Genomic DNA, 19,283 nt, shown 5'->3' with positions numbered 1-19,283 from the left:
TGTCGCCGGGCAACACGGACTTACAACTCTCTCCACAAATTTTCTATTGGGTTGAGGTCTGGAGACTGGCTAGGCCACACAAGGACCTTGAAATGCTTCTTACGGAGCCACTCCTTAGTTGCCTGGGCGGTGTGTTTGGGGTCATTGTCATGCTAGAAGACCCAGTCACATTCCATCTTCAATGCTCTTACTGAGGAAAGGAGGTTTTTGCCCAAAATCTCACGATACATGGCCCCATTCATCCTCTCCTTAATACGGATCAGTCATCCTGTCCCCTTTGCAGAAAAGCAGCCCCAAAGCATGATGTTTCCACCCCTATACTTCACAGTGGGAATGGTGTTCTTGGGATGCCATTCATCATTCTTCTCCCTCCAAACACGGCGAGTGGAGTTTATACCAAAAAGTTTGATTTTGCTCTCATCTGACCACATTACATTCTCCCAATCCTCCTCTGGATCATCCAGATGGCCCCTGGAAAACTTTAGACGGGCCAGGACATGTGCTGGCTTAAGCAGGGGGACCTTTCAGGCACTGCAGGATTTCAATCCATGACGACGTAGTGTGTTACTAATGGTAACCTTTGTGACTGTGGTCCCAGCTCTCTTGAGGTCATTGACCAGGTCCCCCCATGTAGTTCTGGGTTGATTCCTCACCATTCTCAAGATCATTGATACCCCACGAGGTGAGATCTTGCATGGAGCACCAGGTCGAGGGAGATTGTCAGTGATCTTGTATTTCTTCCATTTTTTAATAATTGCGCCAACAGTTGATCTCTTCTCACCAAGCTGCTTGCCTATTGTCGAGTAGCTCATCCCAGCCTTGTGCAGCTCTACAATTTTGTCCCTGGTGTCCTTAGACAGCTTTCTGGTCTTGGCCATGGTGGAGAGGTAGCAGTCTGACTGAGGGTGTGGACAGATGTCTTTTATACAGATAACCAGGTCAAACAGGTGCCAGTAATACAGGTAACAAGTGGAGGATAGAAGAGCTTCTTAAAGAAGTAACAGGTCTGAGAGAGCCAGAAATCTTGCTGCTTGGTAGGTGTCCAAATATTTATTTTGCACAAGAAAATACAAATAATAAATTGTTTAAAAATCATACAATTTTTTTTCTCCAGATTCTGCCTCTTACAGTTGAAGTGTACCTATGATGGAAATTACAGACCTCTCTCATCTTTTTAAGTGGGTCAACTTGCACAATCGGTGGTTGTACAAATACTTTTTTGCCCCACTGTGTGTATATCTATATCTATCTATATATATATATATATATAGATAGATAGATAGATAGATGTGTATATATATATATATATATATATATATATATATATATATATATATATAAAATAGTGTAATGGCTGGCACTCTCTCTTCCAACATGTACGTGCCCAGGTGCCTCCCAAATTGGTCTCCCAACCATGTACAGTGTAGCAAGTGGTGGCACTCACGGGACTTTCAATCAGATAAGAATGGACACGGAGGTCACTAGTTCAAAGATAGTTTGAACTAGTGACCTCCGTGTCTGTTCTTATCTGACTGAAAGTCCCGTGAGTGCCACCACTTGCTACACTAATATATATATATATATATATATACAAAATAGAGAATTCAGCACTCACCATAGCAAGCTCATAGTGAGCTTGCTATGTTGAGTGCTGAATTCTCTATTTTGTATGTATTTGGGTAGGTGGCCATGGGCTGCATGCACCCCACCCTATGAGTGGTGAGTGCAGACACTGCACCCCACTTCTGGGGTGGCTAGTGCTGTGGTTTTCTATATTTGTTTGTATATATATATATATATATATTTATATGTGTGTGTGTGTGTGTGTGTGTGTGTGTATAGGACCTCTAGGTACCTGTCGCCCACTGTGTGGATTTCTTAATTTTCAATCCTTCTTGCTTCTCGGCAATAGCGAGGAGCCAGGAGTATGGGACTGTGGGATGGGATGATGATGGATTTCAGGCTAGAAGTGGAGGGCTGATAGTGATACATGATAACAGGCCATTAGTATGGTGGCTGGTCCCTGGGGATGGGCCGGCCACAATCAACCAGTACAACAGAGTAAATTAGCTTGCAGGAGGTTGTTGCACTGCCTCTTGTGGGTGCAGCTCTGTGGCTGTGGGCTCACCAAGGATCACCCCGGTATCCTTAACCCTCTTCCGTTTCTCACCTCCATCCTGGCTTGTCTGACACTACTGCAAACAGCAGCACTGCTTAAAGATCAGAAACAGCACAGTACAGTACCTGAAAGCTGGGAGGCAGGCAGAGGAACATTCTCGCTGTAAGGTATATGCATAAAGACTGCACCAACGACCGACCCTAGCACTGTGTAATTGTACCAGTTATCTGTCCCCCATTCCAGCCTTCCTTTTTGGCGCACGTCACCAGTGACCAGCTCCTGGTTCCACTGGGTTCCTCAGGCTATGGCTGAACTCACTGTGTATGTGGCAGCACTCATGCCCCCTCTTTCTTGTCCTTCCACTCCCATTCTTTTGGGATCCGGCGTTACCTCATCCCTGTCCTTTTTCATGAAAAAATACCCTGAGATTTGTGATAACTGGACTTGCAAGGACAGAGCTTTCTCACAAGTTCTTTCCCTGTATAAGATAATTGACACATCCTTGAGATGTATTCAATAATCGCAATGCAATATTGGTCGAATTTATCACATCCTATCCGTATCTCAGATGTGGAATGTAATAAATATGCCCTGTAGTACAGAGATGTAGTGTAGTAGTGATACAGTGAAGTGATGTAGTGTGGGGAGGAAATGCAGTGATGTAGTATGCCACCAACTCCCCCCCCCCCCCCCCCTTGCCCACACAGGGAGAAATTCTATGTGGAGCTAATCACACCTACTGCGTAGCACACAATGGGCACTTCATGGATTTCAGCTCCAGGCCCATGTGGACCTTAATCTGGCACTGCCGCAGCCTAAGCCTCCTGATGGTCTCTAACCCCACTTCCCGGCAGCCTAACCTAAACCGTCCCCCCACAGTCTAAACCTAACCTCCTCCTGGGCCCCTAAAGGGATAATAGAGAGGTTTATATTTTCACCTCAGAGTTTCTATTCCTCATTTTTTGACTCTTGCACAACATATTTTTTTGTAATCTCTCACCCACTCCAAGGTCAGGGGATCAGTACTGAAAAGAATGGTTGGGCCATCCCCTTGTCTTAAGCGCACTGCCCCCCCCCCCCCCCCCCCCCCGAAGGCTTAATCTGGCCCTGAACTAAAATGTCTTTTGTTTGAAAACCAGAAAATAGGAGCAGCAACCACGCTGTATGATAAGGATACTGGATCCAGAGGATTGATATCTAGATTGGTGAATGTCTAGATGCAATGATAGATACAATGTGGTTGTCTGTCTGGAATCAAAATATGATATTCCCACTAGGGAGGCCAATCCCAGGATCGGGATCCCGGAATTTGGGGCCAAAAATGCTGGAATTTGAATCCCAGGATTGGAGGCTCCAATCCCGGGATTCACTGTATTAAGGTGCGCATGCGCATTACTGTTTTTTGGCCGGGCAGCGCCGCTGAGCTCTAGCGCTTGGCTCGACCCCGGCTGTCTTGTTGTGCACAGCGTGAGGTCAGCAAAGGTCAAGCTATGCAGCCACAGCCGTGCCCGATGCATCTGCGCTTCAGCTAGTCCACCCGCCATCAGTACAAAGCTGGTGAACTGTGAATGGTATGGGGTGAACGGCTCTGCTGCAGTGCTGTCACTGTGCCACTGCTGCTGCCTGGCTCTCAACCTTGGGGACCCTTTTACTTACTGTAGTGAGTATGTTCTTTTTTTCCCCTGAATTTGTGAGTGGTAATAAAAACACCTGCAGCTCATGGAAGGTCATTATGAGGTCACATGTTCTTTCACTGATCAGTAATATAAGGAGACATTATCTGTCCTCTCATCCACCTACCCTCATCTATATTCATTACATCAGTAACAACATTATTAGTGATTACACCTACGGCCTAATAGATGATATACATACCAACATTGTATCTACATTATACCATATATTCTGTCAGTGATGACATCATGCTGAGTGTGACGCTGAGAATGATAAGAAATGACCTAATGCAGATCCCTCATCTCTCATCAGGTTACAGGAATGTGGTCTGACCTCCTCCTGCTGTGCTGATCTCCGCTCTGTTCTTACTACAAACCGCTCTCTGACCAGACTGGAGCTGAAAGACAATGTTCTGGGGGACTCTGGAATAAAACTCCTGTGTAAGGGACTGAGACACCCAGCCTGTACCCTGCAGGATCTTATGTAAGAACCGTCCAAGTATTTGTATATCTGCTCTCTCAGTACAACACATAGACCACACATGGCAAAGTCACAGACACATTAGTTATTGTCAATTTCTTTTATGTCATTTGTAAATATATATTTCATTTTTTCTATTTATTGAGTTATAAGTATAACCATTTATTTTTCATGATTTTACAATACAAATGTATTATATTGCACTCTCATTGTCTCTAACAGTTTTGTAAAACAACTTTAATACAATGTGTGGACCAAAAATGTGTAAACCACATTTAGAGTTTGATGTATGATGTCATGCGTTGGGTAATTTCACATTTTATAGCCGTTCATAGATGTGTGCACCCCCATAGGTCATGCAGCCGGCCAATGGTGTTGAAGATGATCCAATTCTGCGTCCTAGGATGCAACCTGGATCAGTAATACATGCAGGTGATGTGACGCCCCTGCTGCATTACTATGCTAGAGCTATCGCTGCTGCTTCCATGTCAGCAGCAGCAATAGCTACAGTACTCCACCCACATCTGAGTCAGATCCAGTGTGTCAGGGTGCGTAGAGGTGTGGAATTCAGGCCTGGTCCTGTATGTATAATGAGATGCATTCTGCACCTTAACATAGCAACATAGTTTCTGAGGCTGAAAAAAGACCATTTGTTCATCAAGTTCAACCTATTGGTGGTCTCCTACGCTGTATTATTTTTAGCACTCATTTTATACTTTGAAAATGATGGCCGTTATTTTTATTTTTTTTAATATAGTGCGCAATCTACCCACCATAACTCTGTATATCCTTATCCAATAAGAATTTATCTAGCCCATTCTTAAAAGTAATGTCATTACCACTCTATCAGGCAGGGAATTCCAAACACGTATTGTCCTTACTGTGAAGAAACCTTTGCATCCCATTGTGCGAAATCACCTTTCCTCCAACCTAAGCGGATGTCCCTGTGACCTCTGTGTTGATCTTACCAAAAACAGATCTCCCCCACAAGCTATGTGTAATGTCCCCTTGTATACTTGTAAATGTTAATCATGTCCCCTCTGAATCTCCTTTTTTGCAATGTGAACATGCCTAGATTAGCAAACCTTTCCTCGTATTCTAGTTTTTCCATCCCCTTAATCCGTTTGGTCGCCCGCCTCTGAATCTTTTCCAGTTCCAGGATATCCTTTTTGTAGTATGGTGCAGTCATTTACCAATGAGCTGCAGCTTGCGAGGGAGAGCATCCTGTAAGCCCTGGAGATATGTAGCAGCGAGCGGCTGCGGGATGGCATATAGCAGCGGAGAGCCGAAGTTTGGTAGGGGAGATGGCGTCTTGTGAGCCCTGGAGAAGTGTGGCGGTGAGCAGCAGCAGGACGGCACACAGCAGCGGAAGACCAGTTTCGCCTGATAGTGGGGCTTGATCACTTTCGTATGAGGGGGACAATGCCTGTCGTACTAAAAGCGCTCATTAGGTCATGACGCAAGTAGGTCACGTGATGTGGGGGGCGGTGTCTGTATATGGTTACTAGGATACACCGATCCTAGTACCCAAAATTCTCTGGAGATTAACGTCGATCATAATATCTCTGTTATTGCTTAATAACCCAATCCCGGGCAATTTAGTATAAACTACAAAAGGACAACATACATACTGTACAATAAAAAGAGGAAAATTTTATATAAAATGAAGGTAATAATCAATTGATGCCATACGGTCAAAGCATTGAAAAAGAAAAATTATAGCAAAGAGAAAGTGAATAAACAACTCGGTTCGTTAGAGGAAGTAGGCAGACCTTGAGATACTGTCAGCTCTAAGAGGGGAATCCGAACCAAAGTAGCATATTATTAGTGTAATGTAACAAGCAACAGAGTGAGTACTGTGTAAATAAATACAATTTAATATGCCTAATTCATCTCTAAGATGTGAAGGAGTATAGCATCTGATGGTAAAGTTTGAAAATGTGCCAGATAACTAGATTGTTTAAAAACCATAAATAAGAACCCATTATATATAGGGTATATGTGAGTGTGAAGTTGTGAGAGTATATATTGTAAATATATGATGTGAAAATAAATGAAATAATATATGCTAATAAATGTGAGTGACAATAACAACAAAACACTAGTGATGTGGAAAAAGGTATGTGAAAACTACAAAGACATAAGTGAAGTGTATTAACCGAAAACTACAAACAAAGATCGTTAGTAGTTGGAGAATAAATCCAATTTTGTTGCAAATACACTATAATTAATTAAATCATTTAAGCCTGTAGGTTTGAGGCTACCTAAACGAAAGGTCCATTCGCTTTCCTTTTTAAGCAACTCTTTGGTCAAGTCCCCTCCCCTGATACCTAGACTTACTTTGTCAAGGCCGAGCACCTTCAATTTCTTTGATGAATCCTGGTGTTTATCATAGTAGTGTTTCTTAGATCGAGAGATCTCCAATATTGCATTACGAATTGTTCCCACATGTTCTAAGGTTCTTTGTTTAAGCTTCCTTGAGGTCATACCCACATATCTGACATTACAGCTGCAGGTGATGCAATATACCACTCCCTCAGTGTTACAGTTAAAAAAAATGAATTGGGATATCACGTCCCTTACGGTCTTGTACTGTAACAGTATTATGTATCTGAATGCAGGCCTTGCAATTACCACAAGGGAAAGAGCCAACTAGGCCCTTCACTCGTTTAGGTTGTTCTTGTGAGAAATGACTCTGGACTACCAGGTCTTTGATGTTTCTAGACCTGCGCCAACTGATTTGAATCCTTGTATCTAAGAATGGGGAAAGTTCTGTATCAAGATGTAAAATCGGGAGATGTTTCTGTATAGCATCTCGCAGAGATTTCCATTCCGGACAGAAAGAGCCAACAAATCTGACCTTGGTATCATCTCTACTTTTTTCTTTTTTTGTTTGAAATATCAAATTATCTCTTCTAATCTGCGACTCTTTTTGTTGTGCTTTCCTTAAAGAGCGTTTACTGTATCCTCGCTTAATTAGGCGATCTGTAAGTTCCAAGCTTTTCTGTTGAAAGATAATATCCTCCATACAATTACGTTGTGATCTCAAAAACTCACCCTTGGGTATGTTTTCAATGGTGGGCGGTAAATGTGAACTGGTTTGTAAAAGAAGATTGTTGGTAGCTATATCTTTCCAGAATAGTTCCATAGCCAGTTTACCTCTTCCAGATTTGTAGATGTTAAGATCAAGAATTGAAACCTTAGACCTGCTGATGGTGTTAGTCAGTCTAAAGTTCAGACTGTTACAATTCAGTTTTTGAATAAAATTCAATAGATGACTCTATTCTCCATTCCAGATGATAAAAATGTCATCTATATATCTTAAACAGCTCATGACAGGTTGATTGAACATGTAATTCTCTTCATTGAAAACATGATGATGTTCCCACCACCCTAAAAACAAGGTGGCATACGTGGGGGCACAAGCCGCCTCCATCGCAGTGCCCCTTGTCTGTAGGAAAAACTTGTCTCCAAAAGTGAAGTAGTTCTTGTGTAACACAAAACTAAGGATTTCACATAAGAAATTGTTGAAGTTCTTGTCACCCTGCTCCAGGAAGAATCTGATAGCCTCCAGGCTCTTAACATGGTCGATACTTGTATAGAGGGTCTCAACATCCAAGATTACTAACAGAAAATCTTCACATTCAATGTCATGGATTTTTCTCAGGTCAGAAGTGTCTCTTAAATAAGAGGGAAGAGTGAAAACATGTTCTCTGAGGTGTAAATCTAAGAATCTACTAGGTTGCTCCAGCAGTCCTCCATTGCCAGAGACAATTGGTCTACCAGGAGGTCTTCTTAGGTTCTTGTGAATCTTGGGTAGTAGATAGAAAGTCGGAGTTCTGGGGTTAGAAATTGTAAGATATTGTGCTTCCTGTTTCATAATGGTCCCAGTGGTAAGGGCATCCTCAATCAATTGAGTGTATTGTTTAAGATATTTGGCTGTAGGATTGAAAGGGAGTTTTTGAAAGCAAGAGGTATTATGTAGTTGACGGTGAGCTTCAGCTATATATAGCTCTACTGGTCACAGGACAACATTTCCGCCCTTGTCCAAAGTTCATGCAGTAGACAGGGAGGGAGTGCAGGTCAGGTTACAATACATGTGCAACAGTATACTATGTATAAAAATCACATAGAGAACTGCAGTTGCGTTGATCCTGTAGATGTGTAAATGGTACAGCAGCAGTGATCCCTTCTCATAAAGTACAACACAGATTCTCACAACACAGATCCTCTAACACCGACGATCTACAGTACTGTGTTGCTCAAACAGTTAGTTGCGGAGGAATACACTAATTTATATTTACTGGTACTGTATGTCTACGGGTGCTCATTACTGCTGTGTATTTTATTTAGCGGAATGAGTTGCTCCTGCATTTTACTCTGATTTATGTGAATCCTGTGTGCACCCTTCCGTTGAATGTATTACAAAGAAAAAAAAAATAATAAAGTGAATGCCGGGGGGGGGGGGGGGGGGGGAGGGGTATAGATTGGCACTTTGGGAATCAAACCCGGGACTCTCAGCGTGGGAGGCGGGAGCCTTCATCGCTTCCCCATGGCGCTGCATGGAAAATTCATAAGTTGATGTGTAAAAGTACTGCAAACAGCGATTCCTTCCTATTGGTGTTCGTTTATGCCGTTAGGGGACTTGGACGCTCATATCGCAAAAAAACGTTATTTAGTGCACTGTACATATTTCAAAGTCAATGAGCTACAGTATTCCTTTCACACATTAGTTGCATCTGCATACAGTACACAAGTGTTTTAACATGCTCGTTTATGTCTATATAAACTATATATTTTTATTTTTTAACTCTCTCCGTCTGACTATTGATCGCCATCTGTGTGTACAGTATGCAGTACAGGACTGTTTATTAACATTACAGTCGTCACTGACCATTTGCCAGAGCTTGTAGATCAATCCGCAGCTATTCGATCTAAAGTACTGGATTAGTGGAGCATTAGCCACCCAGTGGTGGAGATGTGTATTGCATGCTGAATATCTAGTCGCGCCTCAACGCGCCTGTCCGTGATTAAACACAGGAACCTAAGGTATCGTCTAGGCGTGACTAAACCTCCGTCTTGGTGCAGAAACAGTCAAGATAACGGAGGACCTATCTGTACATTACACAGTATATTCTGTCAGTGATGACATCATGCTGAGTGTGAGGCTGGAAATGATAATAAATGGCCTAATGCAGGTCCCTCATCTCTCACCAGGTTACCGGACTGTGGTCTGACCTCCTCCTGCTGTGATGATCTCCGCTCTGTTCTTACTACAAACAGCTCTCTGACTAGACTGTACCTGGCACGGAATGCTCTGGAGGACTCTGGAATAAAACTTCTGTGTGGGGGACTGAGACACCCAGCCTGTGCCCTACAGGATCTTAAGTAAGATCTGTCCTAGTATTTGTATATCTAATCTCTCAGTACAGTACACACACCCCAGACACATTAATTACTGTCATTCATTTTATATAAGCTGTAAATATGTATTTAACTTTTTCTATTGATTGAGTTATATAACCATTTAGTTTTCATGATTATTTTTTTTTTAATAACAAATGTATTATATTACACTCTCATTAGGTATTTGGAGGCATACAATAGACACTGATGGGAGACACTTGTCTTTCTCATATCTAACAGTTTTGTGAAACAACTTTAATACAATGTGGTATATTTACTAAGGTGGAGATGTTGCCCATAGCAACCAATTAGATTTTAGCTATTATCTTCTAGAAGCAGCTAGATACATGTTTAGTGGAATCTGATTGGTTGCTAGGGGCAACATCTCCACTTCCAAAAAACACACCTTAGTTAATATACCCCAATGTGTGGATCAAAAATGTGGAAACCACATTTAGAGTTTAATGTATGATGTCATGCCTTGGGTAATTTCACATTTTATATACAGATGTAGCCATGATGATACGTGCACATGCCGGTGGGCACGAGCGTATATTCACACCTGCGGCCCATACTCATTGCATTGCCAGATCACAGGTGCGAATAAACGCAGCCAGGCGCAGCCACGAGGCGTGCATATGTATCGCAGCAGTGATGAGCCTGTCTACATCTGTAGCACTTCATAGATGTGTGCACCCCCATGGGTCATGCAGCCGGCCGATGGTGTCGCAGATGTTCCAATGCTGCATCCTGGGATGCAGCCTGGATCAGTAATACATGCAGGTGATGTGACGCCCCTGCTGCATTACTATGTCAGAGCTATCGCTGCTGCTTCCATGTCAGCAGTATTAGCTGCTCCATCCACATCTGAGTCATGTCCAGTGTGTCAGATGTTTTCTTTCCCCAAAAGGACCTGATGTGTCTGGGTGCTCAAAGAAGGGGAATTCAAGCCTGGTCCTATACGTACAATAAGACACATTCTGAACCTTCCTGTAGCACTGTTTCTGGTAAAGCTCATTTGTAGGAAAACACTGCAATGCGGGATTTCGTGCGAGTCTGTCTAAATTTTTAAAGCGCCAATCATTTACATAGTAAAACCAAGTTGATTTTGCTGTGTAAACGATTTCCAATTTAAAAATATGGGCAGACTCGCACAAAATCCCCGCACAGCCTGCTTGATCACTTGATTGGTGAATGTGCAGGTGGCTAATACAGATGTGTCCCCCTATATCTTTGCTGCAGTTACGCTAAACAGCCCTTTTATTCACCCCATGCTGTGGTGAGTTTCTATAGCGCCTAGCGTCTTTATGTGTGATGTAGTCGCATCGCTTATGCTGATTAAATTGATATGCAGCATACCTATATTCAATGTGTGACTGCGGCTGTATCTGCATACAAAATGGTACGTTACGGTATTTTCTTGGAAATCACTGCAATGTAGCATTTTGTATGCAGATGCAGACGTAGTCACACACAGAATATGGGTATGCCGCATATCATTTAAATTAGCATAAGATGCTTGTGTGTCCTAGTCACATAGTGATGTGACTAGGACACATTTGCGGCACAAAAAGATACCCGACGTTAACAGAGCTGCCTGGAAGCTGCCAGCTTACTCTTGCCAGGCATCTTCTGCTGCATGATGTATTAAGCCTAGATGTTTGAGGACACATCTGTGTGCGTATATATGTTTGTATGTATGTATGTGTGTATATATATATCAGGTAGTGCATACACACTACACAATTGAACAAAACTGTTAAAGATATCTTCAGATTGGCCTACAAGTATAGCAAAGATAAAGGTGATGTGAACAATGCATGGGAGTGCACGGTATTGCGTACACACTGGACAATTTATCATTACGATTTGTCTCAAAATGACAAATCATCCAAAATATTGTGTAGTGTGTACCCATCTTAAGAAGAGATTATCCAGCCTCAAATCCACCTACCCTCATCTATATTCATTACATCACATACCTCCCAACTGTCCCCATTTTTGTGGGACAGTCCCATTTTTTGGGGACTGTCCCGCTGTCCCACCTGTCCCACGGCGGGGGGGGGGGGGGGCATTCGGGAGGCTCTGTCTCTCGCTGCCCTGCTTAGCAGAGCAGCGGTGAATAGACGCTGTGCGCATGCACACAGCGTCTATTCACTTGAGTCAGAGGGAGAGGGGGCATGCCAGCGGCTCACAGAGCGCTGGGCATGCCCCCTCAGTGATGAAAATGCGAGCGTGGCTCACGATCGTGGGTCCTCCACGAAGTCACGCCCCTTTATTAAGCCACACCCCTTTTCAGAAAAGCACGCGGCTTCGCGCGCGTGTGTCCCTCTTTCGGCAAAAGAAAAGTCGGGAGGTATGCATCAGTAACATGTTAATAATAGCTGATATATACACCAACATTGTATCTACATTACACAGTGTTATTCTATCAGTGATGACATCATGCTGAGTGTGAGGCTGGAAATGATAAGAAATGACCTAATACAGAGCCCTCATCTCTCATCAGTTTATTTGGCTGTGGTCTGACCTCCTCCTGCTGTGATGACCTCCGCTCTGTTCTTACTACAAACCGCTCTCTGACCAAACTGGACCTGACAGGGAACAAGCTTGAGGACTGTGCAGTAAAACTTTGGGAGTGTGTGAGGCCTCCCCTGCAGCTTCGTGTGTAAGACTATGGAGTTACAGCCACTAAATTTGTTATATTTTAAACGGTCTGTACTGACTGTGAGATATGTATTACCATCATTTATACATTAGGTTTGGATATTATTGTTAATGGGATTATGTGAGCAGGATCTCTCACCTCACACTTATTGGGGGTCGTTCAGAGTTGATCGCTCGTTGCAGATTTTCGCAACGGAGCGATTAAGGCTAAAATGCGCATACGCATGGTACGCAGTGTGCATGCGCTAAGTATTTTAACACAAAACTTAGTAGATATACTCACGTCCGAACAAAGAATTTTCATTGTTGTAGTGATCGGAGTGTGATTGACAGGAAGTGGGTGTTTCTGGGCGTTAACTGCGCATTTCTGGGAGTGTGCAGAAAAACGCAGGCGTGCAAGGAAAAAACGCGGGAGTGTCTGGAGAAATGGGGTAGTGGCTGGCCGAATGCAGGGCGTGTTTGTGACGTCAAACTAGGAACGAAACGGCCTGAGCTGATCGCAATCTGTGAGTAGGTCTGGAGCTACTCAGAAACTGCTAAGAATTTTCTATTCGCAATTCTGCTAATCTTTCGTTCGCTATTCTGCTAAGCTAAGATACACTCCCAGAGGGATGCGGCCTAGCGTGTGCAATGCTGCTAAAATCTGCTAGCGAGCGAACAACTCGGAATGACCCCCATTGTTACCTAACTTTTAGATGCATATTCATGATGGGGATACAGTCATTAGGTCGACACCACTTAGGTCGACAGTCATTAGGTCGATCACTATGGGTCAACAGGATCACTAGGCCGACATGTACTAGGTCGACACGGTGCACTAATTGGGGTTTCCCATCACTTTACGAAGAAAATGACACAAAAAAAAAGTAAAAAAAACCTCATGTCGGCCTTTTGACCTGTTGACTTAGTACACGTCGACCTAAAGACCATGTAGACCTACTGACCCTGTTGACCTAATGCATGTCGACCAATAGCGCTCGACCTAATGACTGTCGAATTAAGTTGTGTCGACCCAGCGACCCATACCCTTCATAATGAAATTGTGCAATGAGAATTTTTTGTTTTAAATTCTTATTGCATTCTCTCACAATTTTTTGATTATTCATCATGGACCCCTCATAAAATTATCACTCCCGAAAAACTGGACTTTTTGCAAAGTCAGTTTTTCGGGAAGTGATAGTTTTCCCGCTCTGGCTGCCCCCGGCTGTAGAAGGGAGTACTGCCAGAGCTGCTCGGCTGCAAGGTCATTCTGCTGCCATGGTGTCCTCTACACCGGTAACCTTATTACCGTGGATTACAGGTGGCCAGGTCATGCAGCAGCCGCAGACCGGGGACGACAGGCTGTCAGAGGTTCGTTGCCACCGTGGTCCCCTCGCCCCTCCCCTCTGCTGCACAAGCTGTAAAAGCTACCACGCCCTTCCACCTTTACTGTGTGTCCAGCTGCAGACATGGCCCCCCTTCTCACCCCTGCCGGTCCCTTGTTACCGCCTGTGTTTCCTCTCCCCTTCCCGCCGGCAGCACAAGTCAGCTGAAGTCACGGCCCCCTCACTTCCTGTCAGGAATTGCAGCACCACTCCCCGAGACCATACTGTCAGGGCTGAAGCTCTGCAGCTGCGAACCCATCTCCCATGCCCTCTGCTGCACAAACTGATGTGTAAACGGCAGCTTGTGAAGTGATTTGAGGGGCTGTTCACTATCTCAGGATGATGAACAGCTTCACGTTCAAACTCTGGAAAAAATGCTTTTCCAGAGTTTGATGAATTTAACAATTTCTACATCCCCTGGGAAGTGTAGAAATTGTGACATTTAAATGATAATGAATATGCCCCTTGGTCACAGTACTGCTGGGCCTGTTATTAGGAATAGTTAAATTTTTTCCATAGTTAATCCTTTAAATGGGTGTCCATCCCCCTTCATTCACCTGTGTAACAGCGTACTTAGAATGTGTATATTCCCTTTTTGCCACTGGTTGCGCCAGAGGCTTTACATTGGGATATAGCTGGTAAGTCCTGTGTTCTGTATAAGTTGTAAAGCCCCATACACACTAGACGACCCCTGATGATGCCGATATTGGTGGGGCCGATGGCTGGGAGGCGGGTGTTGGCGGCGGTGGGAGCATGGCTGTCGGTAACGAGGACCTCCCTTGTCTGTACATGTTCAGACAAGGGAGGGGTTCATTAAGGGGTCATTCTGAGTTGATAGCTTGCTAGCTACTTTTTGCAGCGCTGCGATCAAATAGTCGCCGCCTATAGGGGAGTGAATTTTCGCTTTGCAAGTATGCAAATGCATGTGCAGCCGAGTGGTACAAAAAAGTTTTGTGCAGTTTCTGAGTTGCCCAGAACTTACTCAGCCGCTGCGATCACTTCAGCCTGTTCGCGTCCGGAATTGACTTTAGACACCCGCCCTGCAAACGCTTGGACACGCCTGCGTTTTTCCAAACACTCCCTAAAAACAGTCAGTTGCCACCCACAAACGCCCTCTTCCTGTCAATCTCCTTGCGATCGGCTGTGCGAATGGATTCTTTGTTAAATCCATCGCTCAGCAACGATCCGCTTTGTACCCGTACGACGCGCATGCGCATTGCGGTGCATACGCATGCGCAGTTTTAACCTGATCGCACCGCAGCGAAAAAACCTAGCATGCGATTAGGGCTGAATGAACCCCTAATAACGATGTGCGGGAGCATCGGGTGTATATATGAGGTACACAGTGAGCACCTCTTCTCCCTGATTACATGGATGTAATGACAGAGAGACAATTCCCATCAGACATCACCCTATTTCTCTATCGTCCTAGTGGATGCTGGGGTTCCTGAAAGGACCATGGGGAATAGCGGCTCCGCAGGAGACAGGGCACAAAAAGTAAAGCTTTATGATCAGGTGGTGTGTACTGGCTCCTCCCCCTATGACCCTCCTCCAAGCCTCAGTTAGGTTTTTGTGCCCGTCCGAGAAGGGTGCAATCTAGGTGGCTCTCCTAAAGAGCTGCTTAGAAAAGTTTAGCTTAGGTTTTTTATTTTACAGTGAGTCCTGCTGGCAACAGGATCACTGCAACGAGGGACTTAGGGGAGAAGAAGTGAACTCACCTGCGTGCAGGATGGATTGGCTTCTTTGGCTACTGGACATTAGCTCCAGAGGGACGATCACAGGTACAGCCTGGATGGTCACCGGAGCCTCGCCGCCGGCCCCCTTGCAGATGCTGAAAAGAGAAGAAGGTCCAGAATCGGCGGCAGAAGACTCCTCAGTCTTCTTAAGGTAGCGCACAGCACTGCAGCTGTGCGCCATTGCTCTCAGCACACTTCACACGGCAGTCACTGAGGGTGCAGGGCGCTGGGGGGGGGCGCCCTGGGAAGCAATGTAAACCTATTTTTTGGCATAAAATACCTCACATATAGCCTCCGGGGGCTATATGGAGATATTTAACCCCTGCCAGAATCCGTTAAAGAGCGGGAGACGAGCACGCCGAAAAAGGGGCGGGGCCTATCTCCTCAGCACACTGCGCCATTTTCCTCACACAGCTCCGCTGGTCAGGAAGGCTCCCAGGCTCTCCCCTGCACTGCACTACAGAAACAGGGTAAAACAAGAGAGGGGGGGCAAAATTGTGGCAAAATTATATATATTAAAGCAGCTATATAGGGAGCACTTATTATAAGGCTATCCCTGTCATATATAGCGCTTTTGGTGTGTGCTGGCAAACTCTCCCTCTGTCTCCCCAAAGGGCTAGTGGGGTCCTGTCTTCTTTAAGAGCATTCCCTGTGTGTCTGCTGTGTGTCGGTACGTGTGTGTCGACATGTATGAGGACGATATTGGTGTGGAGGCGGAGCAATTGCCAAATATGGGGATGTCACCCCCTAGGGAGTCGACACCAGAATGGATGGCTTTATTTATGGAATTACGGGATAGTGTCAACACGCTAAAGCAGTCGTTTGACGACATGAGACGGCCGGACAATCAATCAGCACCTGTCCAGGCGCCTCAAACACCGTCAGGGGCTGTAAAACGCCCGTTACCTCAGTCGGTCGACACGGACCCAGACACAGGCACTGATTCCAGTGGCGACGGTGACGAATCAACCGTATTTTCCAGTAGGGCCACACGTTATATGATTTTGGCAATGAAGGAGGCGTTACATATTGCTGATACTACAGGTACCACAAAACAGGGTATTATGTGGGGTGTGAAAAAACTACCTATAGTTTTTCCTGAATCAGATGAATTAAATGAGGTGTGTGATGAAGCGTGGGTTGCCCCCGATAAAAAACTGCTAATTTCAAAGAAGTTATTGGCTTTATACCCTTTCCCGCCAGAGGTTAGGGCGCGCTGGGAAACACCTCCTAGGGTGGACAAGGCGCTCACACGCTTATCAAAACAAGTGGCGTTACCCTCTCCTGAGACGGCCGCACTTAAAGATCCAGCAGATAGGAGGATGGAAAATATCCAAAAAAGTATATACACACATACAGGTGTTATACTACGACCAGCTATAGCGACAGCCTGGATGTGCAGTGCTGGGGTAGCTTGGTCAGAGTCCCTGATTGAAAATATTGATACCCTGGATAGGGACAATGTTTTACTGTCTTTAGAGCAAATAAAGGATGCGTTTCTTTATATGCGTGATGCACAGAGGGATATTTGCACACTGGCATCACGGGTAAGTGCTATGTCCATTTCGGCCAGAAGAAGTTTATGGACGCGACAGTGGTCAGGTGATGCGGACTCAAAACGGCATATGGAAGTTTTGCCGTATAAAGGGGAGGAGTTATTTGGTGTTGGTCTATCGGATTTGGTGGCCACGGCTACAGCCGGGAAATCCACCTTTTTACCTCAAGTCACTCCCCAACACTTTTCAGCCGCAGCCCTTTCGTTCCTTTAAAAACAAGAGAGCAAAGGGATATTCATATCTGCCACGAGGCAGAGGAAAGGGGAAGAGACTGCAACAGGCAGCTCCTTCCCAGGAACAGAAGCCCTCCCCCGCTTCTACAAAAGCCTCAGCATGACGCTGGGGCTTCTCAAGCGGACTCGGGGGCGGTGGGGGGTCGTCTCAAGAATTTCAGCGCGCAGTGGGCTCACTCGCAGGTGGATCCCTGGATCCTGCAGATAATATCTCAGGGTTACAGGTTGGAACTAGAGACGTCTCCACCTCGCCGTTTCCTGAAGTCTGCTTTACCAACGTCCCCCTCCGACAGGGTGACGGTCTTGGAAGCCATTCACAAGCTGTACTCTCAGCAGGTGATAGTCAAGGTACCCCTTTTACAACAAGGAAAGGGGTATTATTCCACTCTATTTGTGGTACCGAAGCCGGATTGCTCGGTAAGACCTATTCTAAATCTGAAATCCTTGAACCTGTACATAAAAAAGTTCAAGTTCAAGATGGAGTCACTCAGAGCGGTGATAGCGAACCTGGAAGAAGGGTGTCACAATCCTGACTGTAGGTTTTATATTTGGTGACTTACCCCTGCCATCTGTCCTGGATCATGTGTCTTTTCACTCACGGAGTTAAACAGCTTGTCAGTTTTCCTGAGTTCTCTGCCTGAGAGGTAATAGTTAATTAGCTCCACCTGTGGTGATCTCCTGTGTGAGGCTGAATTCAGTAATCTGAAGTTCAGGCTTCAGTGTTCTCTCGGCCTGCTAGGCCTCGCTGCACTTCACAGCCTCCTCTAGAGTAGTCACATGACAGTGACTTCACCTGACCCAGAGTTGTCCAATCCTCTGCCAGCCTGAGACTCTCTACATCACCTAATCCTGCCCACCAATCATCAGGGACCAGGAAGTATAAATCAGGAGGCTGAGTTGGAATCTGGGCCAGTTCCTCATGTCACATACAGCCTTGTGAGAGTCTTATGCTGGGCTCCCTTAAGGTAACCTTTGTACCTAAGTTCCTGTGGGAACTCTGTTCCCTTGTTACCGTTTGGTTTACTTGTGTGTTGCCATTTGATTTCATCATTTTCCCTGAGTCTCAATGTAAAGGCACAGCTGCAATGTTTCGTCTTAAAGGCACAGTACTGAATTCCGTGTTCTCCACTGAAAACCACAGAAGTCGTGTTTCAGTTTTACTACTGTTGTAGTTGGGACCTCCGTGACTCAGTACCTCCGTGCCTCAGTACCTCGTGCCTCAGCATCTCCGTGCTTCCAGCACCTCGTGCCTCAGTACCTCCGTGCTTCCAGCACCTCCGTGCCTCAGTACCTCAGCATCTCCGTGCTTCCAGCATCTCCGTGCCTCAGCATCTCCGTGCCTCAGCACCTCCGTGCTTCCAGCATCTCTGTGCCTCAGTACCTCCGTGCCTCAGTACCTCCGTGCCTCAGTACCTCCGTGCCTCAGCACCTCCGTGCTTCCAGCACCTCCGTGCCACAACACCTCCGTGCCTCAGTACCTCCGTGCTTCAGCATCTCCGTGCTTCCAGCACCTCCGTGCCTCAGCACCCCAGTGTCTCTACGCACCCCAGTGTCTCTACGCACCCCAGTGCCTCTACGCACCCCAGTGCCTCTACGCATCCCAGTGCCTCCACGCACCTCAGTGCCTCCACGTACCTCAGTGCCTCCACGTACCTCAGTGCCTCCACGTACCTCAGTGCCTCCACGCATCCCAGTGCCTCTACGCACCTCAGTGTCCTCAAGCACCTCAGTGTCCCCAAGCACCTCAGTGTCCCCAAGCACCTCAGTGTCCCCAAGCACCTCAGTGTCCTCAAGCACCTCAGTGTCCTCAAGCACCTCAGTGTCCTCAAGCACCTCAGTGTCCTCAAGCACCTCAGTGTCCTCAAGCACCTCAGTGTCTCCAAGCATCCCGTGCCCTTTAGCACAGTTGAACCTGGTATTCTTCACTGATTCATCAGCGCCTTTCCAGTTCTGTCTTTCAGGAGACCTTCAGCGCCCCCACGTGCTTCCTGTCTGCCGACCTAATACTGTTTGAGGAGAGCCTAGATTCGGCCATCTCTGCCGCGGTT

The 19,283-nt window shown here is 45.6% G+C and overlaps 1 protein-coding gene across 1 annotated transcript in view; it reads left to right on the top strand.

The window, feature by feature from the left end:
- The window catches only part of LOC135054807 (NACHT, LRR and PYD domains-containing protein 3-like), a 430,555-nt gene that overhangs the window by 396,767 nt on the left and 14,505 nt on the right, over window positions 1-19,283 (top strand). The window contains exons 12-14 of the mRNA XM_063958167.1: window positions 4,106-4,276; window positions 9,491-9,661; window positions 12,189-12,347. Of these exons, the coding sequence (XP_063814237.1) occupies window positions 4,106-4,276; window positions 9,491-9,661; window positions 12,189-12,347 (501 nt within the window). The remainder of the gene's footprint in view (window positions 1-4,105; window positions 4,277-9,490; window positions 9,662-12,188; window positions 12,348-19,283) is intronic.

The sequence above is a fragment of the Pseudophryne corroboree genome, chromosome 3 (genome assembly GCF_028390025.1).
Source record: "Pseudophryne corroboree isolate aPseCor3 chromosome 3, aPseCor3.hap2, whole genome shotgun sequence".
In the NCBI taxonomy this organism is placed as follows: domain Eukaryota; kingdom Metazoa; phylum Chordata; class Amphibia; order Anura; family Myobatrachidae; genus Pseudophryne; species Pseudophryne corroboree.
The sequence above is the reverse complement of the archived record's forward strand: the minus strand, read 5'-3'. Positions and strand labels throughout refer to the sequence as shown.